The sequence below is a fragment of the Meriones unguiculatus genome, chromosome 3 (assembly GCF_030254825.1).
Source record: "Meriones unguiculatus strain TT.TT164.6M chromosome 3, Bangor_MerUng_6.1, whole genome shotgun sequence".
In the NCBI taxonomy this organism is placed as follows: Eukaryota; Metazoa; Chordata; class Mammalia; order Rodentia; family Muridae; genus Meriones; species Meriones unguiculatus.
In genome coordinates, this window is record NC_083351.1 from 134,536,681 (window position 1) to 134,563,655 (window position 26,975).

A 26,975-nucleotide genomic window follows, 5' to 3' on the forward strand; every position below is an offset into this window, starting at 1 on the left:
ATCTAGATTGCCCCAAATGCTGTGTTCTAACAGGGTAATTTGTTTAAAAAAATTATATATATACACAGAGCGAAGAAAGCCATAAATCAACATGCTTTTCAAATGCACTGGAGGGAACAGCAATAGGTAGGTGGCAGCAAAGCAGGAGAACTTCTGCTATGATGTTCTTAGCCTCCGGGTTGGTAGACACTAGAGGTCTTTTATATACTCCGGAAGAATTTACCCAAGAGTCACAAGGATATTAGGTTACACACAGAGGTGGGCACAAAAGGCTGTTTTTTAAAGATTTATTTAATTAGTGTGTGTGGGTGTTTTGCCTGCCTGTATGTCTGTGCACCGTATGCAGGCCATGCCCATGGAGGCCAGAAGAGGGCGGTGGATCCACTGGAACCTTGGTTATAGATGGTTGTGGGTCCCCATGTTTGTGCTGCATGTCAGACTGGGGTCCTCTGGAAGAACAGCCAGTGCTTTGAACTGCTGAGCCGTCTCTCCAGCATTGGGGATTGGCTGCTTCAGAGGCTCAGATAACCCAGGATAATTTGGCTCTGGATCTGCAACGTTTCAGCCTCTCCATAATCACGGAAGCTCTAGTCAATCAGTTTGGAGAGGTTCAGTGGTTCAGTTCAGGGTGGTGGCTTTTCAGGCACGTCACCTAATGCCATGGCAACAGTTCTGTATTTTGAGGTACCATTGTTAATGATAATGCAACCAATTTATGACAGAGTCATGATAACGTTAGAATAGATTCCTGTGGGTCGAGGTGGCTGAGCGGTTAAGGTGATGTACTGTTAGCACGTGCTCTTAAGTAAACTGCATCTTTCCCAAGACAGAGAAACGAACTTACATAGAGTGGCTCTCATTACATCATGCACTCAGGGAAAAGTTGCTCTTTTTACGTTCAGTTTAGAGTGTGTATGTGGATGTCCACCTTGATGAAATTCTGCACACATCATTCCTGGAAACTGTGAGAACCTTCAAAATCAGGGGACGCTTTTCCTAAAGTGAATTCGTGATGGTTGATTTTGATCATCTACTTGAGTAGATTTAGGGTGTGAATGAGCCACAGCCTCTGTGAGGGCTTTTCCAGGGAGGGTCAGCTGAGAGGGGAAACCCTCCCTGACTATGGGTAGGATCATCCCTATGGGCTGGGTCACAGGCTGAATGAAAAGGGGGATGGCAGAGTCTGCCTGAGTGCCCATAGTTTGAATCCCACCTCCTTTAAGTAGCTTCTTGTCAGATATTTTGTTGCCCAGGTGTAGAAAGTAGTTAATAGGGAAAACTGGTGCGAAAGCTCATCACGGCTGCAATGGGGTGCGCAGCCTTGGAAGTCAGCACGGGGACGTGAAGGAGTTTACAACTTCAGGAAGCACACCATAGAGTGCTGCTCATTAAGCCCAGCGGGATATTCCGTTGGGGGTTTGGAAAACCAGAGTGTCGGTGAAAATGTACGTCATGCAAACTATGTATATGAACTTTTAAGGGGCCAAAAGGCTGCGTCAGGAACTACATTGTGAGACATTTGTGTTTCACCTGATGGCTTTTTGCCTGTGTCCTGAGCATCTGAGTGAGGCTAAATTCACAGGAAATGGGCTAAGCTGTTGGGAGTAGGCAAGGCCAGGACAATAAAATATTTGGGCTGTGGCATGGCTACTGGCTGCTGCTTTTAGTCAGGTTTACAGTGTATATGTGTGTGGGGGGGTATAGGTAGGTCGAGGGAGAGAGAGAGAGACAGACAGACAGACCGACCAGAAGTGTGTGGAAAAATGTGTAGCTTGTGGAGGAAAGGAATGTGGGTGCAGATAAACACGTGGGCAGCACAGACAAGGCAGGTGCGGGCAGAGCAGCTCTCACTGTTGAAAAGATTAGTATAATTTAGGGCACACCTCCTACACTTTGCAACTGGGACAGTAGGAAATTGCCTTAACAGCGATACCCCACCCCTCAGAAGCTCCAGGGGATAATAATAAAAATGCATTTGAAAAACTGCTGTCAGAAAGAGAATGCCTGGACCAAGACAAACCTGATCAAGCAGGACCAACTGAACACGGGCTTCCCGGGTTCAGGAACAAAGGCACTGTAGCTGCTATCCAAGGAAGGGGCCGGGAGACATCATGAGTGGGCAGCAGGCCTTGACATCACGTGTGCTGCTGAGCTCGGAGGCCTCCAAGATGTCAAAGTGAGGAAAGTTCCAGAAAGCTACAAGGCCAGGCCACCTGCAGCTGGATCAGCTTCCTGGCGTGGAGCTCCTGAGCAGGCAGCCTATGGAGCTGAGGAGGTCAAGCCCAAGTTGCAATGGGGAACCCAGGATTGGAGAGACCAGAAAAGTAGGACATTCCTTGAGGGAGGCTGCAGATACGCTGTGCAGCTGGCCCCAGAAAGATGCCATGGTGGCAGCAGGCGACAGTGCTGCCAGGTGGGGGCTGCTGAGCCCTGAGGCCAGAGGAAGCGAAGTGTTTGTATTTGAGACAGGGTTTCTCAGTGTAGCCCTGGCTGTCCTGGACTCACTCTGTAGCCCAGGCTGGCCTCGAACTCATGGAGCTCCCTAGCTTCTTTACCAGCCTCCAGCCCTCTCTTTTGGGATAGGATGGTTTCCTCTGTGACTTTATATATTGGATGCTATGAGACTTTTAGGGGCCAGGGACGGAACGCTGTGGTTTAAAGTCATATGTTTGGGTGTTGAGTTGATAAGGGGTAGACTGGTAATGGTGAATTTGGATTGTTAACTTAAGCAGTTTGAGGAGCACCTAATCCTGGGGCATCAGTGAGGCAAACATCGGTTTGTCTGCGAGGGCTTTCCCCAGCGAGAGGGAAGACACACCCTGAATGTGTGTGACATCATTCTGGTGGCCCAGGGTCTCAGACTGAATCAAAAGGGGAAAAGGAAAATGCTGCCAGCATTTGTCTCTCTGCTTTCTGGTCCATGGAGATGTGAGTAAGGAGCTTCATGCTCCTGCCATGGCAACTTCAAGCTGCTCCTACAACCATGCCTTCCCCGCCATGACAGATATACTCTCAAAGCATGAGCCAGATAAATCATTCCCCAACTAGGTTATTTCTTATCAGGGTTTTGGTCCCAGTGACCTAAAAAGCTACCGACACCAATATTATCTATCTGTGCCTTAATATGTTTAAGAATAGTGCTTCTCAAGAAGTAGGGCTGGGGCTGGAGAGAGGGCTCAGTGGTTAAGAGCACTGGCTGGTTTTTTTTTTTTTTTTTTTTTCTGAGGATGGGGGTTTGGTTCCTAGTACCCACATGGTGGCTGTAACTCCAGTTCCAAGGAGGCTTATGTCTTCTAGCCTCTAGGCATCAGGCATACATATGGTGCACAGATATACATGCTGGTAAAATACCCATGCACATTTAATAAAATTTGGCTACATTTCCTCATTAACTAAACCCATAGCTCACCCTTTCCTTTCCTTTCCTTTCCTTTCCTTTCCTTTCCTTTCCTTTCCTTTCCTTTCCTTTCCTTTCCTTTCCTTTCCTTTCCTTTCCTTTCCTCTTTCCTCTTTCCTTTCCTTCCCTTCCTGTTTCCCTTCTCCTTCTTCCCTCCCTATCTGTCTCTCTTTCTCTCTCTCTCTTTCTTTCTTTCTTTCTTTCTTTCTTTCTTTCTTTCTTTCTTTCTTTCTTTCCTTCTTTCTCTTTCTCTCTTTCTTTCTGACAAGCTCTCACTGTGTGGCCCTGGCTGGGCTACAGTAAGCCAGTCTGGCCTCCAACTCAGAGATTTACATGCGTGTCTGCATACCATGTGCATGCAGTGCATATGGAAACCGAGAGAGGGCATTGGATCCCCTGAGACTGGACTTACAGATGGTCTTGAGCTGCCGTGTGGGCACTGCAAAACCAGCTCAGGTCTTACTCAGGTCTTACGTAAGAGAAGCAAGTGTTCTTAACCACTGAGCCAAATATTGCTGGAAGGCAAATGGCTTAAAAACTTCTGACAAGTGTTTGCTATCTGAACGTTAGTCTTTTATGCTTTGAAAATCTTGCCCCGGAGTTTTTGATTCTTATTTCCTGTAATTACACAGGCTGTGATAAGTGATCTCTGGCATGCACAGTAGTTTTTCCTTTCAATTTTGTTTTGTATGGGGTTTTTTGAAAGTACTTGAAAATAATGTTAGAGATCTTAAGTTGAAATTCAACTGTGTTTAGTGATACCAGCCGTAAAAATGTCATCTGGGTTCATAATTACAAAACCCGGGTTTACCTAAATCCACACCTCATTATATTAACTATACTTTAGACTTAACTTTTTGCCTGTAGCCCATAGGTTTCTTGTGCATGTATTATAAAGTAAAGGCAGGTTTCAGACATCAAAGCTAAAGTTAACCTGCCCTTTGAAGTCAAGGGGACGTGGTACTTCACTGTTAATGGCCAATGTACACAGTAGCAGCAGCAGCAGCAGCAGCAGCAGCTGGGTGGAGACTGCTTGCTTCTTCAGAACTAGAGTTGCTAAGATAAGTGACTCATCTCCAACCAGAATGTATCCACCATGCGGTCAGAGGTGTGGGCTGTTTCCTAGAGTGATATGAAGCTCAGCTCATGGGAGACAATGAAAAGTATTTGTTGAATAAGTGAATAAGATAGCCCTTCCAGGCAACGATGTCGGATTTACCCTGTGGAGGTGTTCTAGGAAAGAATGAAACGTGTGAGATTGCCTAGGACACAGAAAATACTCTTCCCCTCAGTGCTGTGGTTAGGAACCCAGCTGGCCACGGTTAGTGGCTGAGTCAGGCCCATCTCTGAGGTCTGTGGCCAGTTTCTTAGCCCGAGACCACGATCTCAACTTCCTCGGCATTGGTTTTTGTTGTTTTTAGCATGTGTTACTTATATTTAATAATGGTGTTTATTATGACATTTTCATACATGTTTATAATATTACAATAATAACACTTCTCTGTCCCTCTCATATTCCTACTGATCTCCTTCCTCTTCCTAACTGGTAATCCTGTGTGTGTGTGAGAGAGAGAAAGGGAGAGAGAGAGAGAGAGAGAGAGAGAGAGAGAGAGAGAGAGAGAGACAGACAGACAGACAGACAGCCAGACAGAGACAGAGATACAGAGACGGAGACCCAGTGAGTTTCTTTAGGGTTGTTTACAGGTGAATGGGCCAGGATTTGTTTACAGGAGTACAGGCTCCTTACCAGTGGCTGCACTGCTCAAGAAATGCCCCATAAGTTCTCAAGGAGGGATGTGTTCTCATGAGGCCCTCCCCAAAGGCAGGATGTTGATGGATTCAGTTGTGTGTGGCTCCTGTACCTGTCATCACAGCTGCGATGAGTTTACGAGTGCGACAGCCACGTCATACCCGGAAGTACTGCTTCCCACTACTCCCCACCACCCTTTCTCTGGTTTCCGTGTTCTCCAGCATCCATGTAGCCTGGGAGTGGCTAAACATTCAATAGTCATCTGCTCTTACGACTTTTACCAGTTAAATGTCGAACACAGTTATTTGGAAGGCAATATATAGGCACATCATGTCTACTGAGCAAATAGCAGCGGCGGCTTCCCCACTAAGGCCTGTCACTTCCCAAAACCATGGGCTGTGACTGGCTTTATGGTGCCAGATGTGAACCCCCCCAACCTTCACCCCCACCCTGCAGAGTGGGCCTTGACTCTGAGCAGTAATGGTTGGTTATTCCTGTAACAGACTTACCACTGTCGGGGTGGGCATAGCTTGCCTGGTCTGCTGCACATGGCATCCACATGTGAGTAAGGAAGGCTTGGTGACAAACATGCTATTATCAGGGCTAGCCAGCAGGGAGGAAGCTTTCAGCCCAGTTCCAGCTAGATTTGCCTGGGTCCTGCAACCAGGATGTGTGGTGTCTTCAACCCCTGGTTGAATACTAGATGATCTTACCATCTAGTTCTGGTGGGCAACCAAGAGCAGTAGCAACTGTCTGTATGGTTTCAGAGGTCTCAAGAGGCCTTCCTGACCAATCATAGCTCATAGGGAGGTAGACCACTCCTGATGCTGGGATTTTAATTTACTAATTGATGACTTCTGGGAGCATCACTCTCTTTACTGTTATCCTTTGGAAAGTACAATCAAGTGGCCTCAATTGGGCAGAACACCACAGTGCTGTAAGCAAAGTCGGCCATGACCACCCACATTCTGAAGGCAGAGTTCACGAATTTGCTTTCAGTGTGACACTTGTGTTGTAGTGGGCCCATAGGCACGGAAGCAGATAAAACATGTGCAGTCCATTCTCAGCTAGCACACAGATGAAGAAACAGACTCCAGAATCATTTTACCTAACCTGCTATCACACACAGACACCTGTTTGATTTTATAATTGCCTTATTTACTTTGGACTGGGCAGATATTCCTGTCTAAGCTGTCTGAATATCCTCGCCATCCATCTCCCAGTCCCCGTCCAATGCCATCCTCCTTAACCATCCTAGCTTCCGTCCATAATCTTATAAATGCTTCCTTTTATTCTTTATCTGGGCCTTTTCACACCATTATTGGAGTCCTTCTTCCTGCCTCTAAGTGGTTTCTTCTCCAGGTTAACACATCCTGGTGTCCTTCCTCTCTTCCCCTCTGCCTGTCTCCCATAATCCTCTCTGTCCTCCAAAGCCTGGTAACCTTAGCCACGCCCACTCCATTCTGCACTCCCCAGGTAGAGGCTGTTTAATCAACCAATCAGGTGTGTCTTAGGCAGGTTTACAAAACAAAGGTATGTGTAACCAGATCTTGAGGGCCAGTAACAGGCATCAGACCAACCTCCAACAACATTAGATACATTTTTATGAGTATTTTAACTTAAAGACATGGCATAAAGATTTATGTATACTTTTGTGTCTCTTGGCCAAAATACTATACACTTCAATTTTTCTGCTTTTCTTTTTCTTTCTTTCTTCCTTCCTTCCTTCCTTCCTTCCTTCCTTCCTTCCTTCCTTCCTTCCTTCCTTTCTTTCTTTCTTTCTTTCCTTTTCTTTCCTTTGTTCCTTTCTTTCCCTTTCTTTCTTCCTTTCTTTCCCTTCCTTCCTTCCTTCCTTCCTTCCTTCCTTCCTTCCTTCCTTCCTTCCTTCCTTCCTTCCTTTCCCTCCCTCCCTCCCTCCCTCTCTCTCTCTCTCTCTCTCTCTCTTTCTTTCTTTCTTTCTTTCTTTCTTTCTTTCTTTCTTTCTTTCTTTCTCCTTCTTTAAGAGTTCATGAATTTCAAGTTGGCCTCAGCCTTGCTATGTAGCCAAGGACAGCCTTGAATTCTGTATCCTCCTGTCTCCACCTCCTGAGCACTGAGGTTACAGATGCACCATATGCCTGGTCTGTGACATGCTGGGGATGGAACCTAGGACTACATGCTTGCTAGGCAAGCCAACCATCAAGCTATATAACCCCTTCGCTGCTGGGTTAAGCATTGTTGATGCTCACAGTGGCTTGCATGACAGATAAGGTTCAGTGAGGTGACTGAATTCCTGAGCAATAGAACCCTGTGGGTGGAAACAGGGCATTTGTCTCTGTCCTCTTGCTGTACCACTCTGTCAGGAGGGTACAGAGATGACCTGCCCTAGCCATTACTGTCCAGCAGCTCAGTGTGGTGAGCAGATGGACTGAAAGCCTGTGTCCAGAAAATCTGGATCAGAGAGGTAGCTCATGATGGTCCGTGCTCACAGAAAACACCCGGGAGTGTTTTGTCCCAGATTGCTGCCTGGGAAAGGCATTGCAGGGACTCGAGCGATGGATGGTAGAAATTGCAACCATTTCTCTTCAAGTTTGAGATAGCTTGTTGTCCATGGGGAGAATAGTGACCTGCTTGGTGAGAATCAAGGATGTGTGGTGGGTTGAGGTTTGGAATGAAGGAAAAATCTGTAAAAATGTCTGAACATTTTCATTTTTTCAGGGCAGAACTTAGCCAACTGTGCCTCATGAAATTATAATATTACAAGATATATATATATATATTTTTAGGCATTAAAAGAAAAAGTGGTTTTCAGCACAGATTAATTTGGTTCTCGACCTTCCTAGTGCTGCAACCCTTTAATACAGTTCCTCATGTTATGCAACCCAGCCATAAAATTATTTCATTGCTACTTCATAACTGTAATTTTGATGTTATGAATCCTCGTGTAAATATCTGATATGCAGGATATCAGATGGCATGTGGCCCCTGTGGGGTTGCGGTCCACAGGTTGAGAACTGCTGCATTTGGGAGAGCCCGTTGGGGAGTGCTCAGAGCTTAGACCCTGAACTGCACACATCTCTGATGGGGACTGGCTGCAGCATGGTCTGCTTCTCGGGCTCGTATGGCCCTGGGCCCTTGACTGTGGAATGTCTCCTGCATCTAGTATTCTTTTTCAAGGATGGAAATCTGCACCAAGGTACCTGGACAAGAAATGGTCCACATAAAAGTCAATTATAGAATTATTCTTAGTGTAAGGTATTCTAAATGATCTGTGCTTCAGTGAAGATAAAAAATAATCTGCCATTCCAAAAGGCTAGAAATGATCTATGGCAGAATTTAAACCAGCAGATATAAGTGCAGTGTAGCTCAGTTAGGAAGAGCTGTGGCCTCAAACAGCTCTTATCTGAAATCCAAGGCGAAGTAGACGATGGTTTTTAAAGTAATTTAAATATGTTGTACAAAAATATGAATGACAGGCAAATTCAATGATAAAAGGGAACTTTTGATGAAAACTACAAACTAGATTGGCTTTCAGAAACTTTAGGAACATATCATTTCGAAATATCTGAATGACATTCTAACATTAAGACAAACTTGCCTAGTGTATGTGAAAATTCATCTTGAAATATCAATAGGGCAAAGTGGGCTTTGAAAGGGTTATGTAATGACGTCAGAGGAATAATGTGGAGCAAAGCACCGAGTTGAGAGCAGCGGTGGCCTGGAAGACCTCCCACACCCACGTGGTCCACGCTGACTTTGCCACCGGGTTAGGGAGGGGGCGGGAGTCCATCGTGGAGGGTTCGATGTCTGCAGAGACATGAAAATGCTGTCTTCACACACGCACTCTCTCCCTCATGGTGTAATGCTCCGTGGGATGCCCAGGAACCCAGCTACATTCTATGCAATGTTTTAGATCGACTCCCGTAAGAAAAACGATGAATCTATTGCTCAAAATAGTCTTCAGAACGGCTTATTTCGAGCAGGAGAACTAGTTTTCACCAAGGATGAACTCCTCAGTTGGTTTTCCAATACCACGTAGTCAGCCCTGAAATCACAGACATACAAGCAACACTCAATGGGTTCAGTAGATTGTATACATGTGCATGTATAGATGTTGGTCCTCCTCCCATGGGTCCAGTTCGTGGGTGAGGAGAGGGTGTCCAAGCTGAGGTGGTAAGAGGCGCAGGGCGAGCAGATACAGGCTGGTTTATTCCCAGGAGAGAGAGAGAGAGAGAGAGAGAGAGCAGGTTATATAGCTTTGGGCGACCAATCAGGTTCCTCCGCACCATCTCCAAGCCTGCCATTGGCTGTTGGTCTCTGGGCAGGCTCTTCAACTGTCAGGCTACCAATGGTCTCTTGCCGGAATGCCTACATTTATTAACAAAAAGAGGCCATGATGAATTTGAGAGGGAGGAGGGCAATATGGGAGGGGTTAGAGGGGGGAAATGATGTCAATACATTTTAATTTCAACAACGAAGAAAGAAAACCTGGGCGTTCTTATATATAGAAGCTCCCAATTTAGAAGCATGGAAGCAGGCTTGGCAAATGCCCTTGCCCTCCATGCCTCTCCCGGGATGATGTCCCGGGACAGTGTGGAGGGCTATAATTAGTATTGCAGGCTTAAGAACTTGGCTCCCAGCTCTGCAGCTGGCTCAGGGTTTGAGCTACTCGGGACTAAGATGAACTATTGCGAAGCCCTCAAATTCGGGGTTTTGGGTTTGAAGTGAGTTCGCACCTGGGGTCCCTCCTCTCTGGGAGCGTAGTGTCTGCTAGCTTGTTACTCTCTGAGTCTGGCTGACCAGCTCTAAAATTATGAAACCGTGATACCTCCTCCGGAAGTTTTGTGCAGATGAAATGAGGTTCTGCATGTAAGGTGTTGTTGATCAAAATCCTCCAGCCCTGATTAGCACGTCAGGTCCATGGGCAGGAACCCAGTTTCCTCTTTGATCTCGTTTGATTTAGCTTCTCTTCAAGTTCCTGTTGTGAGAATCACTTTTCCCAGTTACAAAACTGCCTATTGGTCTTGAATTCTCCTTGATCATTTTGAAAGCTAGCATCAGTACCTACTACCCAGAACCCCCTTCACTTGAGGTACTCAGGACCAGCCTTTCTCAGCTGCCTGTGTAACCAAGGTGGGGGTGGGGAGTTACCTACTGTTCTCTGGCCAGGACTTATTTGGCCAGGGCCTCAGGACTGTGGGGAGAACAATAAAAACTTTGCCTCAACCCTTCCGCCTTTAAAGCATCCAAGAAACTGGTTCAGCAGCATGAACCAGTGAGGAAATGACCCTATCTCTTTGAGATGAGACCCCAGGTGTGAGCAGCTGAGCGTTTCATCAGGGAACCCGTGAACACACCGCCATCACGTACGCCTTGCCCCATGACTGAAGCCCTGGGCTCTCTGCTTAGATTTTACTGAGTGTGAGTTTATGATCTTTCCCGCAGTGGGCAGGCAGAGTATTCCAGGCGCTGCGCTGTGTGATCCTCATCTCCGCTGCTCTGCGAGGAGCAGCCGGTGGAGTCTGAATGCATGAGGCGCTATTCCAGAGAAACTGTATTTGCAAAACAGGTGCAGGCTGGATTTGGCCTGCGTGCTGTGCTTTGCCAAGCCGGGGCCAGTGGACACTTGAGACTAATGGGAAACAGGAACAGCATAGCTGGGTTTGAGGGGACCACACCTGCCTTTTTCCAGTTCTGGATTGAACGAGTCTCTAAAGGTCTTTGACTCACTGGCTTATCCTGAGAATTCAGGAGGATGACGTTTGTGAGGCCTTCACAGGTGAGCTGTTGGGGGTGACTTCAAGTGCGTCCAGGGCTAAAGCTGTGTGGACATTTATTTTCTTGCTTGTTTTCAAGCATGAAGCCCAAATGGAAGAGACCTGTGGTCTCTGCGGAGGTTGTTGCTGTCCCACGCTGTGGCTTTCACAGCTGAGTAGGTAAACAGAGCAACAGAGTGGAGCTGGTTAGGCTGGTCCAACCAAAGTCAAGATAATGTTAAATACCAGCAGCAGGGGAAGAGCAAGCCGCTGTGTGTGTGTGCGTGCGTGCGTGCGTCTTGACCTTTCAAGCAAAGATTATGCCGCTTGGTGGGGAGAATGGAATCCGTGACTCTACCTACCCAAGCCTTATTCCTCAGCCAAGCTTCATCACCCAGCTGCTGCTGTCATACTGTGTGGGAGGGGCAGGAGACAGATGGCGCCATCTCATTCCTGTGCAAGTTCACAGTCAGGAAGAAGGGCGTAAGGAGAGGCGTGCAAAGCATGTAAGGCAGAGGGATTACCAGCCAGCACCCACCTCCCTCCCTCAGAGATCCCAGCCCTCCTCCCAGCCCTCCTCCCAGCCCTCCTCCCAGCCCTGCCCTCCTCTCCAGCCCGGCCAGGGGCCACTGCCTCCTCAGACGCCTCCTCTGAAGCCACTTGGCCATCCATTCACTGATGAGACTATTCCAGTGAATATCATGTACCAGGAAACAATGCTGTGTCTAAGGGACAGAACTCCATTTCTACAAGACTTGTGCGCTTCTGGTTAATATACATGACATTCAGAAATGAGGAAAAAAATTACGCATGTACAGGTTCATTTTTAAAAATTCTGTTCTATTCTGTTTCTTTTTTAAAATTGAAATTCTTGGCTGGAGAGATGTCTCAGTGGTTAAGAGCACTGACTGCTCTTATAGAGGACCTTGGTTCAAATCCCAGCACACACACATAGTGGCTCACAGCCATCTATAATTCCATCTCTGAGGGAGATGATGCCCTCTGCTGGCCTCTGTGTTTATCTGCACTCCTTTGAATGGCACTGACATAAAAATAAATCTTAAGAAAACACTTACTTTAATGGCTAGGTGTGTAGTGCAGCACTCTGGAGGCAGAGGTGTGGGAGTGGTCTCTGTAGCTCAAGACCAGCTTGGTCTATGCAGAACAGCCAGGACAGTATGGAGAGACTCTGTCCCATAAAACAAAAACAACAACAACAACAAAACAGATTTGTCCTCTTCTAGGTAGTAAATTTAGTAAACTTGATCCCTTATCTAAGCTTCCATCTGTCAGAGAGTGTGCCTCTTGCCTTGTAAAGAATGTCGCCGTGGCATGACTCTGAGAACGGAATTCTTGCCTGGGCAGCTTTTGACGCTGGCATCCACTGATGATCCTTGTTGAGTCAGTTCCTATGGAGGTGCTTGCGGAAGGGCCGTTCTTGCACTTCCTAAAGTGTCCGTGGGCTCCCGGATCTGAGTTTTATTACTGTGCTGAGATTCTATTACTGCAGTTTGGAAGTAAGATCGTTTGACACTGAGGTAGAGTTTGCCAAACAGTGGATGTACACGCTGAGCATACAATCTGGTTGATTTTAAAGAGGGCACCGGATCCCCTGGAACTAGAATTGTGGATGGTTGTGAGCTGCCAGGGGGGTGCCGAGAATTGACCCCGAGTCCATGGAAGATGTTTTGCCCTGTGGCATTCAGTATCACTTTCATCCTCACAGCCAGCCTTAGGCAGAGGACAACCTTGTTGTCGTCATTCAGTGTTCTCTGGGGAATAAATGCGGGGAGGAGACCATAACCCCTGCTCTTCTGTCCTGAGTACTCTTTACATATCTAGTTTACAGTAACTAGTCTGCATTCCTATCCTTAAGTGACTATCAGAACTTGCTTTAGTATGACCTTGATGACCGCATACATGGGATAGTGGGCTTATCATTCTCTGTGTGTGTTCTCTAGTAGGCTAGTGAGTATCTAAGGCCTTTGTTTTTGTTTCATCCTAAATATCAGGTCTTAGATTGAGTGTCTGTGTGGATGACTGGTAACTTTTTTTTTTCTTCTTCCTGGTTTACAAACTGAGGCAGTTGTTTTTTTTTTTTTTTCTTATTAAGCATTCTCTTTTCTTCCTAGGTGTTTGAAGCTGTGATTTCATGGATCAATTATGAGAAGGAGACTCGCTTAGACCATATGGCGAAGCTGATGGAGCATGTCCGGCTCCCTCTCCTACCAAGAGATTATCTAGTCCAGGTCAGTGCGTGCGAGGTCACCTGCTGGAGGAGAGCAGAGGCAGCTCTGGCCGTATGGTGTGGCTGAGGTGTTTCAGGAGTCGCTGTGGGGATGGAGGTTGCCAGCTCCCTGTACTGAGTGTGACGTGTGGATATGAAATGTGAAGAGCATGGGTGTGAGCAGATGTGGGCTTTCAGTCGAGGCTCCGTCCACCAGCTCTGAGTCACTTCACCCTCCAAGCGCCACTGGCTTCTGGTCAGATGTTGCAGTAGCTCTAAGTGGAGCTGTTGCAGGGGCTAAGGGACTCTGGAGCATCTGGGCAGGCAGGCAGCGCAGAATCTGACATATGAATTATCAGTATGAGCTGGTTTTCTCTCGGAAGATTGGAGCAAGAAGACTCATTTCCATAAGGCTCCTATGTTCCCTTTCTGCTATGATCTTAGGCAACCACAAGTCCAGGTCAGGAGTGTGAAAACCAGCTCTTCACAGATGCATAGAGCATATATTCTACTTCCTCCGAGAGAAGAAAGAACAGATAAGAGTTCTGGGGTGCACCGGTGTTTTCTCATTTAATCCTTACAACAGCCCTTTGAGGCAATGATTATGGGCCTCTTGATATCAGACCCTCCCCCCTTTTCAATTTTGGTTCTTGAAGCTTGGAGCCTGGGATTAGTCTGGGTCCCTGGTCAGCATGAGGGAGTCAGGGTTGGAGTCCCCGTCCACCAGGCTCTGAAGCACACATTTTTGTGAGCTGCCACCTTTGATAACCTCCGTCCTGTTGACATATGGGTTGGTCCATTTTGGCGGTAAATGGGGTTGGACATGCTTGCAAACTTTCAAAGGCGTGGCTTCAACAAAATGCAGAGGCAGGTAGCCACCCTTCAGGCTCTTCCTGAGGAATGTGCAAGCGTCAGGTGATAGAGGAGGCTGAGCAGGCGAGCTGCACCACTCTGCCCTTGTCACCCTGCCACACTTGACCCCGGATCCCCAGTTCTCTCAGCTCTGATGGGCTGTGTGGGGACAAAAAGAGATGACCCACCAAAGGCCCGTTACTGGGCTGAGTGAGTGCTGGCTGCTGTGTTACTGCCTGCCGCTTCAGGTGACGTTTATTCGTGAGAGTAAGTCCGAGCGCAGCGTCCCTGTTGTTCTCAGGCCTGAGAGGTCAGTGAACCGCTCTCTCTTTGTGTCCCTGGGTGACACCTTTACAGGTGTTAGGGGTGTGCTGGAAGCCCCTGTGCTGCCACCTGGTGGCCACATGTCTCACCCCCTAACATGCCTGAGTGACCAGTGACACTGTCAACCTGCCCCGCCCCATGGAGACCAGGTGGAATGGCCTCCAGCACGGACTGTTTCACAGCGAGGGTGTGTGCTAAAGAAGCCCCTGAAGCCCCCACAACCGAAGCTTACCAATGACACGGGCTTATTCTGGTTATCACAGAAAAGTCAGATTTGGGTATGAAAAGAGGCTCAGAAACGATGGCTCGGGAAAGGTGATGGCCCTCCCTTAACAAGGACTTTTAGTGGGCTCAGGAGGCAAGCTCCTCTAGGAGAGGGTGCTTCATTAGCATTTCCTTGACCCTGAAGCTTAAAGTATGATGAAGAAAATTTCTATTTTGTGGATGATTTTCCAATTACCTACTCTAGTTCCCCCCCCCAAATTGAGACAGATGCTTATAAGATTTATTAATAAGCTTTAAGCGCCATAACTGAGCAGATATCCATTTATATCAATCCTCTATGTTAGTTCTGCTGTTTCCCAGCCATGTGCCCCGATTTCCTTGCCATATTGGCCCCGCCTGTGATGTTCTGTTTCATAAGGTCATGGAGGAGAACAATGCAGCCAGTTCTGATGAGAACTGATAGATTAGGATCAGATGGAAGGGGAGGAAGAACTCCCCTAACAGTGGACTTGGGGAAGACTATGGAGGGGGTTACAGCTTGGATACAAAGTGAATAAAATGTAATTAATAAAACAATAAATAAATTAAAAAATTAAAAAAAAGCTGGTCGGTGGTGGAACACGCCTTTAATACTAGCACTCGGCAGGCAGAGGCAGGTGGATCTCTGTGAGCTGAGTTCAGCATCCCGTTATCCAGGTAGAAGGTGATTAGAACAGACTGCTGCTGTCACCTCAGTGCTGGTGTGGGCACTGGGGCAGGGACGGACATATGTTGGAGGTTGATCTAAGGCCAATTACTGGCCCTCTGTGTAAACCTGCCTAAGTCATTATACCTAATTGGCTAATTAAACAGCCTATATCTGGGCAAGGCAGAATGGGGTAGATGTGGCTAAGGATCCTGGGCTTTGGAGAAATCCATGAGGAATCACGGGAAGGACAGACAGCTGGGAAGAGAGGTGAAAGGAGGAGGCCACCATGGGTTAGTGTGGAGAAAAGCCACGTGGGACTGGAGAAAGGACTCCAGTGATAGCCCAGATAAAGAATAAAAGCAAGTACCGTGGGATTATAGATGAAAGATAATCCAGTTGAGGAGGATTAAGGTGGATGGCATTGGATGGGGGCTGGGAGATGGATGGTGAGGATAATGAGACAGTGTAAGGAAAATATCTGCCCAGCCCAAGGTAAATAAGGCAACTATAAATAAAAAAAAAAAAATCCTAAACAATTAAAGCTTAATTGTGAGCCTATAACTATCTAGTCTTCAGCTCCCTCAGAGACCTGAGAAGGGTAAATATTACCTAAGTAAACAGGAAGTGCAGAGCAAGCTTCCAAAGCTATGGAAATGATAGAGACAGCTGGCTGCCTGGACAGCCACCAAGTTCTCTCTGAAACGTTGGGTCATTGTCTTCAGCCTTCTGGCCCAGAATATGACAGACCTTTTTGAGAAGCAGGAATTATGAAGGACTGCCTACCTTCTCTTGGCAAAGCTCGGCAGCTGCCTTCCCTGCATAGTTTGTCCAAGTTTGAACAGCATGCTGTCTGCAGTTGAAGCAAGGGTAGTTTCTTGCCCAGTGGCTAGCTTGCCTTATTTGAAGCAAACTCCTTATAGAAGCTCTTTGATGCTCATCATCTTTGATGTAGAATGGGGTGCTACCAGGAATTGACATATCTCGCTGTCAAAAAAGCCTTTTACTAATAAAACATTTTTTTTTTTCGAGACAAGGTTTCTCTATGTAGCCTTGGCTGTCCTGGGTTCATTTTGTTCACCGGGCTGGCCTCAAACTCACAGAGATTTGCCTGCTTCTACCTCTCATAGTTCTGGGATTATAGTTGCGTACCACTGGCAATAAAACATCTGAAATGCCAAAGTATGTGGATCTGTGAGGTTTTTGCAAACCTCCCGTTTCTCTGTAGTATATCTGAAATAGGAAAACATTGCTCATTTCTAGATACTTACTGTCTGTTCAACCTAGGAAACATATTTCTGTAATCAGATAAACTAGTATCTAACAAGTTTGACTGACTTATAAGTTGTATTTCTAAATTATTCCTAGAATGTTATGTAATAGCAGCTTTCAAGAGGACTAGAGCATCACATTGTATTTTTTAGATGAGTTGCAGAGGTAAAATACCTTGCACAAGAGCTGAAACATCTGTATGTATATGTATCAAAAATAACATTAAATTTGTATCGATATACAAAAGTCTATATCAATATAAAACATCTGAGATTAGTAAGAGCTCTATATTTTGAGTCAATTCAATAATCTACCCTTTTGTTCCATTATTCCTATGTCCCCCTTTTATCTTTTCCTCCCTATTCCTCTTTTCCCTCCTTAACATCAGATAAGAGAGAAAGAAGCTTAGAGGAAAGAAGACAAAATAGAGATCCCTGAGTCTAAGTGCCATATATTTTGTGTGTTTTTTTTTTTTTTTCCCTGACCAAGATCATTTATCAACTTGCAACCAGCTGCCTTCTAGTGACGACAAACATTCATCATCCACAGAACTATCAAAAACCACCCATCCCTTATTGGGAAATGGGGCACCACTTTCTTAAATGTCTCCTGCTGCTCTTGGGACGGTGTTTCTTCTGGGACCCTAAGGAAACTGGAATATTGGGAAGTCTTGAGAAGGCTAGCTGTAACGCTCTGTGCAGGCTTATTTGAAGTCCTGGCTGGAATGGTCTGCGATGCTGGATGATGTACCATCTTAAGTTGTTCTGGATGTAGATTTCTTGAGAACACAGCGTCTGTGTTTGGACTAGGCTGGGAAAAACAGGTCTCAGTTTGATAGCATCCTTCAGGATGAATCCTGTCAGACCCCGTCCAACTTTATGGGTGTCTGGTCCTTTTGTTCTGTAAACAAATAAACTTTCCCAGGTCATATACATTTTTGTATAAACACATGTATGGAATGTGTAGTGTGCACAATTTAGCAGAAAAGGCATCTGTCTTTTTTTTTTTTCCTCCCCGAGACAGGGTTTCTCTTATGTAGCCCTGGCTGTCCTGGAACTGACTCTGTAGACCAGGCAGGCCTTGAACTCACAGAGAGGCACTTGCCTCTGCCTTCCAAGTGCTGGGATTAAAGGTGTGAACCACCACACATGGCTGCATCTGTCTTTCTTTATAAACCAGTCTGGACTGTATAACCAAACTGTAATATAAATCTTCATCTCTGCCCTATGAAAGGACGGTGTGATAAGTCCTGAGGACTGTGTAACCAACAAGACTTATTGGCTATGCAGTGGGTGGGTGGGGGGTTGGGTTGGGTGGGGGTCTCAGGCCAGTTATATCTCGTGCCCCTGGCATCGGCAGGTGATACTATCAGAGGTTGCTAGGCAACCAGGCTAGTGGGAGCAGCCTAACAGGGATGAGAAAAGTGGGCCCATTACAAGTTACTAGCTTGTAACTCTGTGGGCCCGTCCTGGAGTCTGAGGTGGTGTGGTATAGAAAGGGGTGGGTGGGAATGACGCAGCCTGGGGAAGAGGCTAGGGAATCGTCCCACTCCTCCGGAGGGTCATCTGTGGCCTGTTACCCCCAGACAGTCGAGGAAGAGGCTTTGATAAAGAATAACAACACCTGTAAGGACTTCCTCATTGAGGCCATGAAGTACCACCTACTACCCCTTGACCAGAGGCTCTTGATCAAGAACCCCAGGACCAAGCCCCGGACTCCAGTCAGCCTGCCCAAGGTAAGCTCGGCCCAGCCTCTGCCAAGCCTCACACACTTTCCCCGGAAAGTGGCCTTCCACTCCGGCTTCGGTTCCTTCTGGCTCATGGTTGCGTTTATGACCCAAGAGATGACCTGTTGGGTCCTCTCGAATCTGTTAGTACCTCTGTTTGCTTTGCTTAGACTTTCAAAATGGCCACAGTGGCATCAGGGAGCTTTGCTCAGCGCCCTCTCCTGATCTCCCATGTCATGCTGTATGTGATCTGAAAGACAGCTAGGGCTGACAGAGCAGACCCCAGGCCTCAGGAGTCTCGTGGATGGCAGAGCAGGGTGGGAAGTCAGGTAATGGGAACCTGTGAAATGAAGTAGGAGCGTGGGGGAAGGAAGGTACTGGGGGATCCTGTGGTTCAGAGTAGTGTGTGTGTGGGGTGCTGTCTCTGTCTGGTCTTTGTGTCTCTCATCAGTGGGATGAGGGATGTGGCACTGGTGGTCCCTAGAGTCCTCAGGCAGTAGTTTTCTCACTATCTTGACGTATTGGTGAGAGCTTGGTGGGTGGGCGTGGGTGCGGAGAGGAGGGTCTCAGTCAACCCAGTGGGGAAGGGAGGCGGGATTGAGTCACCTTGCCTAGGGACTACACAGCAGGGTGTCACCAGAAAGTGCTTAGACTCCTACTGTGTCCTGGCGCTCCCCCCTCCCCTCCTCCTCCTCTTCTCAGCTAACTACTGCCCTCCTCCTCGCCTGCTGCTTCCAAGAAGTCTCTGAGAGCTGGAGACACAGGTCATTGCTCACTACCGTCCACCTGGCTTCTCTGAGCGTGGCAGCCCCGGCCCAACCCCCATCCCTCTGGATCCTGCAGGTGGACGCAGTGTGCTCATACGTCACAAACGTTTCCTATAGTGCAAAGGAGCTGGGTCCTCATGGAGTTCTCATGTGTCAGACACCCAGCTGAGGGTGTGGTGCTGTCTTCATTAAGGCTGCTACTGATATGATGAATCACCAGGACCAAGTGTGTGTGGCGGGGAGGGTTTGTTTGGCTTATGCTTCCACATTGCAGTCCATCCCTGGAGAAGTCAGGACAGGAACTCAAGCAGGGAGGCTGCTTATTGGCTTGCTCCATGGCTTGCTCAGCACGCTTGCTTGTAGAACCCAGGACCACCAGGCCAGGGATGGGCTCCACCCACAATGGGCTGGGCCCTCCCCCATCAATCACCTATTAGGAAAATGACAGATCTTATGATCTTACAGTCAGATCTTATGATCTTATCCCAGATGATTGCAGATGTGGCAGGTTGATGTGAACTAGCCAGCACAGCTAAACTCCACAACCCTAAACACCGGTGCTTATAAACCTTAGTTCTGCAAAGGAAATTGAGGGTCACAGCAGTTCAGGGACTTGCCCAAGTGTCAGCCAGCCACTGTGTGGGACTCACTGAGGGAACCCATTCTCTGACTCGCACCTTATCCTGAGCTAACCTGAGTGTGTGCGTGATGGCTGCCCCTGCCACCCGTGCCCACTTAGGGGAAGAACAAGAAGAGCAAAGGGACTTGTTCTCTGGCCGTTTGCCTTACTGTTCTTCACTGTTGAAACATTGAACTGGAATTTGTTTTTTATTTTATTACATTTAATTCTCTCTCTCTCTGTCTCTCCGTGTGTATGTGCATGTACGTGTGTGTGAACCACTTGTGGGAGTCTGTTCTTCCTTCCACAACGTGGGACCCTGGGATTGAACTCCCAAGTTGTTAAAACTTGGTGGCGAGTACCTTCGCCCCCTGAGCCATCTTGCTTGCCCTTCTTGTAGTTTTAAAATGAAGACGTTTATGTTTCTTTACTTATAGAAATAGAAATTTATTATATATTAATAAGAATACACTATGAATTAGAAATAAAGTAAAGGTCACCTGGAGCCCCTTCTCCACAGCCGCAGCTTCTGCTTTGGTGAGTTCCCTTTTCAGCAGTATCGCTGTACACTTATTCATGAATAACTGGAAGTGTATATTTTTTTATGTATGTGTAATCTTCTGTGAGGACTGAAATATGTCTCTCTGGCCCTACTTAACCAAATGCTACAAATGACGGGTACGGGCCTAGTCAGCATTTAAACTGAAATGGGTACAAGGTACTTTGTTGGAGTTCTGTACCGTGTGTGTTTCGCAATCCTTAACTGAAAGTGTTTGGAATAATTCCATTTTTACATTGCAAATATATCTGTGTCAAATATTCCTTATTAAAGGGCATATTTTCATTTGTGTCTCTTTAATCTTGGAGGGTACTAATCTTGGTTTCATGTCATTGTTGTATTTCTTTTGGGGGAAATGCTTCGTTTGTGTCCTCTGTCCCTGTCCTTTGGAATGCATCTTTTTATTGGTGGGTTTCATGGGCCTTTCCTATATCGAAGGCATTAGGCCTTGGTGTATGCACATTGTTTTAGTTTTCCTCTTAAGCTGTTTATATTTTCTGCCACTTTTGCTTAGTCAGCAGTATCTTTGAAGGAGTGGATGTATAAAAATTAGTTATTTCAATTGACAAGAAAAACTGTATATGTTTATCATGTACTCTGTGATTTAAAATAGTTTAAAGAACATATACCTTATGGAATTGCAGAACTGAGCAAACCAACATGTATTATGACCACATATACTTTTTTTTTATGGTTAAAACATTTAAATTTTGCTCAGTGATTTTTCAACAGTGTAACATTTTGTCAACTGTGGTCATCACGTCATAGAGCAGAGCTATTGAATTAGCCTTTCCACATGTAAGGGAAGACTGTATCCTTTAATTAGTAGCTCCCTAGCCGCCTCCCTTCCCCTCCGCCTGTTGTAGCTGCTCTTCTGCTCTGTCTCTGAGTTTACCTGTTTTAGACTCTGCACGCAGGTGAGAGCTGTTTTTCTGAGCCTGGCTTATTTTCCTTAACGTTAAGTGCTCTGGCTCCAAACGACAAGATTTCCTTCCTGTTTTGGGCTGAATAACATCCCACCACGGGTTGTGCCTTCTGTTTGCGCTACCATCACAGACATGGACTGCAGCTGGAGCTCAGCCATCGTGGACCAGGCTGTAGTCTCCATCAGAGTGATGGTGTCTTTTGACAACTTGATTTCATGTACTTTGGATACATGCATGGTAGCAGGATTGCTGGATCTCATGTCAGAACTATTTTTAACTTTCTAAGGAGCCTCCAATCCTGTCCTCAGAAGTATCTACGCTCAGGGGAGAGCAGATGCCTGAAGGTTTCAATTTCTTTCTGTTGTGATTTATTTTGAGTTTAAGCCCCGCCCCCAGGGGGAGGGGTGGCACTTTTTTCCCCCTGTAAGTTTGAAGCTTTACATTTAAGGCTATAGTTCATTTTCAGAAGATTTTCAAAATACGTTATATGGAGTAAGGATCATGTAACCATCCGGCTTTTTCTGTATGTGAATATCTGGAGGTGACATACCACACCTTGGAAGGCTCTCCCCTCCTCAGTCCCTGCCCCTTTAGCTGTAAGCCGTCGACCGTATGTGTTGATTGACTCAACTGTGTACGTCCTGGTCTGTTTCCGGGCTCCGTTCTGCATCTTGTCCATCTGTCTGCCCTATGCAAGTGTCCTGTTGCTTTGCTCTCTGGCTTCAGGTCCCGAGGTACTACCGACGCCTTCAGTTTTGTTGTTGGGCATGGTTTTGCTAATTTCGGAGTCAGTTCATTATTTCTGCAAGAAAAACCATGGGAGTCACTCGGGTTAGAGTCCATCTCTAGGCCAGCGGCCGGCCGCCTTAGTCCGTTCCCGTCCGTGTGGCCAGCGACGCTTTGTCTTGGCCACGCATAGCTTTTCCTTGCTTGTCAAATCTCCTCAGGGGCGTTTTTGATTTTGATACAATCCCAAGTGTTCCTCTTCTGCGGGCGGTGCTAGGAGTTGATCCCAGGGCCTCCCACAAGCACAGGACCGCAGAGTTAGAAGAGAATTACTGCTCGATGTTCACACTGTGATGCTTCCTGAATTCTGACCTTTAGTAGTTCCTCACTCACGTGTGGACATATGATTGACGGAGATGCATTGGTGATGTGAACGCTGGTCTATGAAGAATGGACTTATATGTGGCTTCAGGATCGCGCATGCACTCCTCAGTTGAGGCTTTGACAGCCCCTTAGGGCTCTCTCGTGCCGTGTGCATTCCTGCACTAAGCTGTAGGTTCTGTGGCAGCCTGTGTCCTCAGCATACAGCCCAGATCCTGGCTCGGGGGTCCAAGGGCAGGGTTCTCATGAGTGACAGATATTTTAAAAGGAGAAGTACTGCTGTGGGACATAGGACTGAGCCATCGTCCCACCTCTTACTTGCATGCCGCTGTCTTCAGCACCCACGCATGTGTGTCTGCACGGTTGTAGGAAGGATGTGTGCCGTGCTTTCTAGACTGTTTGGTTCAGTGTGCAACACCATCCAACACTGAGGGAGCCTAGCCACCGTTCCCGGGGGACTAGAAGCCGCTCGGATCAAACAGACAAATCCTGGGCCCCAACCTGCACCTGGCTGTCAGCTGTCACACGCAGGCATTATTCACCCAGTGTCCTTCCACAGGTCCCCAGCACTGGGTAGGTTGTAGACATGCAAAGACTTGCAACTAACTATCCGTTCGCCAAGAGACTCCAAGTGAAGGGTGGGGAGTCGTGTGTGCATGGGCCAGTTCCATGATGTAAGCGCTGTAGCAGGGCACTGCCCACGATGCCCTTGCTCCGGGGAGGGGAATAGGAGAAGCCTTCCGCTGCACTGGTCTCGAGCTGAGCACTCAGGCTAAGTGCAGCCAGTCTGTGGCACAGGCCTCTGAGCACTGCTTCTGCCCCGGGATGGTGGAGGCTCATGGCGATGGGTGCTTTGTGTCTTGTGTCTGCTTGGGTCGCCTGAGGCGTCCATGATGACACAGAATATTGCTTACACAGAGCAGTCACGAGGCGGCCTCTCAGTGTTGTGTGCTGCCCACTAAACACATGCCGTCTTTGTCTTCATGGGTCTGGAGGCTGCACTGGCAGAGAACCCCGAGATACAGTAGTGTTGAGGGACTCACCTGGCTTTCCAGCTTGTCTGTGGCGGTGCAAGGGATGGTAGTCCCTATAGTGATAACAAGCACAAGTACCCAACACTGGGCCAAGTTCTCCACCGTTATTATCTCAGAGATTTTTCAAAATTGTAATCGTCCCATTTGGAAGATAGGGAAATTGACTCTTAGGCTATGTCACCAACTGGCCATGGACTATGCATTATCTGTTTCCGTATTCCAAGCCGCCATAACCTTGCTGGCTCAACACAACGAACACTGACTGTCTTGCAGCTTCCTGGGGCAGGTGTCCTGGGCTGGCTCATCTGGGTCGTGCTGGTTCTGGTCTCTCCTAACACCCAGCTCGTGGTCAGGGAAACAGCCGTGCAAAGGTTCATCTCAGGAAGACCTCACTCACGGGACTGCTGGCAGATTTTGATTCCTTGCTTCATGACCTCAGTGCAAGGAAGCTTGCTTCTCCAGTGAGGGACTCTACTGTGTGAAAGAGAGGGGGCACACTCAGGCAGGGCCTCGCTGCAGCCTCATCGCAGAATCATCCCTTTCCTTGTGTGGTTTTCTTTGGTAGACACAAACCACCAAGGCGGCAGCACACAGGTAAAGGGTGGAGAGTTAATTCCACGGCCGAGGAGGAGGGTCAGAAGATGGCTGCCCCATATTTAAAGTGCAGTCAGAGGGTGGCTGGGCCCCTAAACCCCACAGGAGCCTTTTACCTCATTCTTCTGTGCAAAGATCCCGACTCCTGCCCCCTAGGAAGTCTCTCTGAGATGGCAAGAGAGTTGTGAATGGCCAAGGAGGCTGATGAAGAGAAGGTTACTTGGGGGAACTGCTGGGGAGTTCCAAGGACTGACTGGTTTGGGCTGTCACGACTTCAGCTCAGTCGGGCTTCCTGACACACCAAGCTTAGAGAAATGAGGGAGGGAGGGAGATTAGCACTGTGGTAGCGTTTCTCAGCAGTGACTCTGGCTAGCTAGTGAAAGGAACAGACTTCCTTGAGCTAGCTTCAGAGGGAGCTGAGAGTGTGTTCCTGAGCTAGGGACAGGCAGTGCATCCTGATACATTCCAGAAGGAACAGCTAATACCGTCTTGGCTCCCATACCTTTGGCACCTGGCACTCTCCCTGAGCCTGGGTTGCTATGGACAACCAGAGACTGTCTCTCAGTCTCAGAGCCTGCCTACATTGCCCAGCTCCACAGATGGCAGCAGCAGAGAAGAAAACTGGGTTCCAGGAGGTGCAGAGGAGAGCTCTTGATTCCTGCTCAGTGGGTACCTCTTCCTACTCCTTCAGAAATGATAGGAAAAGCTGTTTAGGATGGCCATGGGCAGGACATGGCAGCCTGCTCCTGGGCTGGATTGCCCTGCTCTCAGATCAAACTGTTGGGATCAGAGGCTGCTGGTAGGTAGCTAGGGTGACCTCACACCTGGCCCGAGGCCCTTGATTGGCACTGCCTCTCTTCCATCTTATTCCATGCCCCATCAAACACCCCGGGATTCTGGAAACCCGCACCTTGACCCCTGGGGTTCACAGTCCTCACTCTCTCATTCAAGGCTCATGTATTTCCCTTCTCTACATTTTCAGTAGACTCTTTTTTAGCAAAACCTTCAAGCATCAGTAATGATACCCAGTGTTTACCTAACAACATGGCGTGCGGTTCACCAACCCTTGTAACAAGTGCATTGAGTCACGTACGCCTATAGACACTGTGTGAGAAATAGTCTGCTTTCCAGATGATGCAAGTGATGAAGATGTGGCCTAGCAAGGTCGACCATCTTGCTCATGGCTGACTGCAGACTAGAATGGGACTCATAGCTGAGCCAAGATGTGTCTGACCCAGATGCCTGTTGCTTTCCCAATCCTTTACTCTCTCTTTGGGCTTTGCTCCCATGCTGCCTAGTCGTTATACCCTCTATTATTTCTGAATCTTACTGTGCGCTTGCCAGGGGCGCCTACGTGGACCAGTCTTCTACTCTACTGGACACGCTTCGTTTGGATGCATTTTTTGGTGTTAGCCCTGCGGCCCCACGCACCAGGGTAAGAGAGACTCGCTTCCTGCCCTGGCCCGAGGGACCGACTGGCTGGGCCTGCCTTCTGCCCAGCTCACCTGTCACAGAAGAGAGCTTGGACACACCCTACTCTCGTGCAGCCCCGGTAGTCCACTCCGACTTGAGCGGAGGTTTCCCTGTGGCCAGGATTAAGAGTCTTGATCTGCAGGTGTGTGCTGGTTGCTCCAGTGTGGTCATTCCTGTGTCCTTGTCTTGGAAGCAGAATGACGGATGAGAAAGAGCATCGGACACATGTTTTAAAACTCATTATGCTGTCAAGGTCCCAGTCTAAGAAGCTAAAGGTGTCAGTATCACTAAAATAAACATTCATTTGACCTTCCATAGCAGGCATGTTTTCCTGGGGAGGTGCCTAATGACCCTTGCTTGTCATGGCGGAGTTCAGCTTGGCCATATTCAGCCAACCAGAAATCTCCAGCGAGCAGAACTGCAGCCCCTCAACACACAGCTGAGACCTGGGATCGGGAGGCCAGGGCCCCCACAAGCCTCTCAAGTACATTGCAGTTTTTAGGAGGATTACATGACAATCAGCTAGCATTATTGTTAGCTTAGGACCAGTTCCTAATGGTTCCTGCACACCCATCCTTACCCAGGGTCCCCTCAGAGGACAAATCGTTATTGCTGGGCGTGAGGGGATGGCATGTGTCTGGAGTTCCATCAGGCTGAGGCAGGAGGATTGTTTGAGTTTAAGAGTTTGGGGTTAACCTAAATGACAGTGAGACACTTAATGCAAGGCCTAGGGAGGTTTAAGGACAGACCTGCAGCCTTTAGCTCAGTGCTTCTCCATCACCCTTTAATACAGCTCCTCTTCGCAACTGTCATTTCGACACTGTTGTGAATTGTAGCATAAGTATCTGTGTTTTCCATTGGTCTTAGATGACCCCTGTGAAAGGGTCATTCCAAAGGGGTTGCAAGCCACGGGCAGAGCTACCCTAGAGGAAGGGAGTTGGACATTCTCTGATGTTTGCTAAGAAGCTGAGTTCATCGCCACCTCTCTCTCTCACTCTATGGACCTGCCCCTGGCTGCCAGTTAAACAAGATATGGTGGGAAGAAATGTGCAATCTGACTTTTCTTTGAGAATGATTCTGCTGACCTAAACCAAGGGTTTTGAGCTAAGGCTTGTAGGAAAGGCACGTGAAGACTCAGTCTGGGAGCACTGCAGAGAGGTTGGGCCTGTGGTCTGGGAGCACCACAGCTAGGTTGGGCCTGTGGTCCTGGTGCACTACAGTAAAGTCAGGCCTGAGTGTCTTGGTTTGCTCTGGAAGGTATTAGGGGTCAGAAGAGACCCTTGAGCTTTGAAGACTTTGTGACCGACATTGGCTCACAGACCCTGTGGACAGGTTCTAAGGAGCAGTGACCAGTGATACGGGCAGTGGGGCAGTCTGGCATCATGGCTGACCTTGTATTAATGGTCACCAGTTTGGGCTTCTTCTCCTGAGGTTTGTCCTTCTGCCAGATCACATGGTATAATGACCCCCTCTCCTTCAGTAACTGCAGCGGGGAAGTAGAAAGCAGTGTGATGATTCAGCGTGGTTGACATTGTTCACTGCAGATCATCAAGAAATCCCTGCAGGCCAGGGGTTAAAAATGTGCTTCTCAATGTCCACTTCTGGAGCCAAGCCCTGGCATTTCCCAGGCTGTGTTAGAGATGGATTCACAGCCAGACTCTGGACCTGATGAATCGGAAACTTGAGGCAGGGCCCAGCGATTT

General features: G+C 47.7%; 1 protein-coding gene across 4 annotated transcripts in view; it reads left to right on the forward strand.

The window, feature by feature from the left end:
• Klhl3 (kelch like family member 3) overlaps positions 1-26,975 on the forward strand; it is a 109,760-nt gene that overhangs the window by 62,906 nt on the left and 19,879 nt on the right. For all 4 annotated transcript variants that reach the window (XM_060380584.1, XM_060380581.1, XM_060380585.1 and 1 more), the window contains 2 exons: positions 13,015-13,131; positions 18,053-18,202. In XM_060380584.1, the coding sequence (XP_060236567.1) occupies positions 13,015-13,131; positions 18,053-18,202 (267 nt within the window). The remainder of the gene's footprint in view (positions 1-13,014; positions 13,132-18,052; positions 18,203-26,975) is intronic.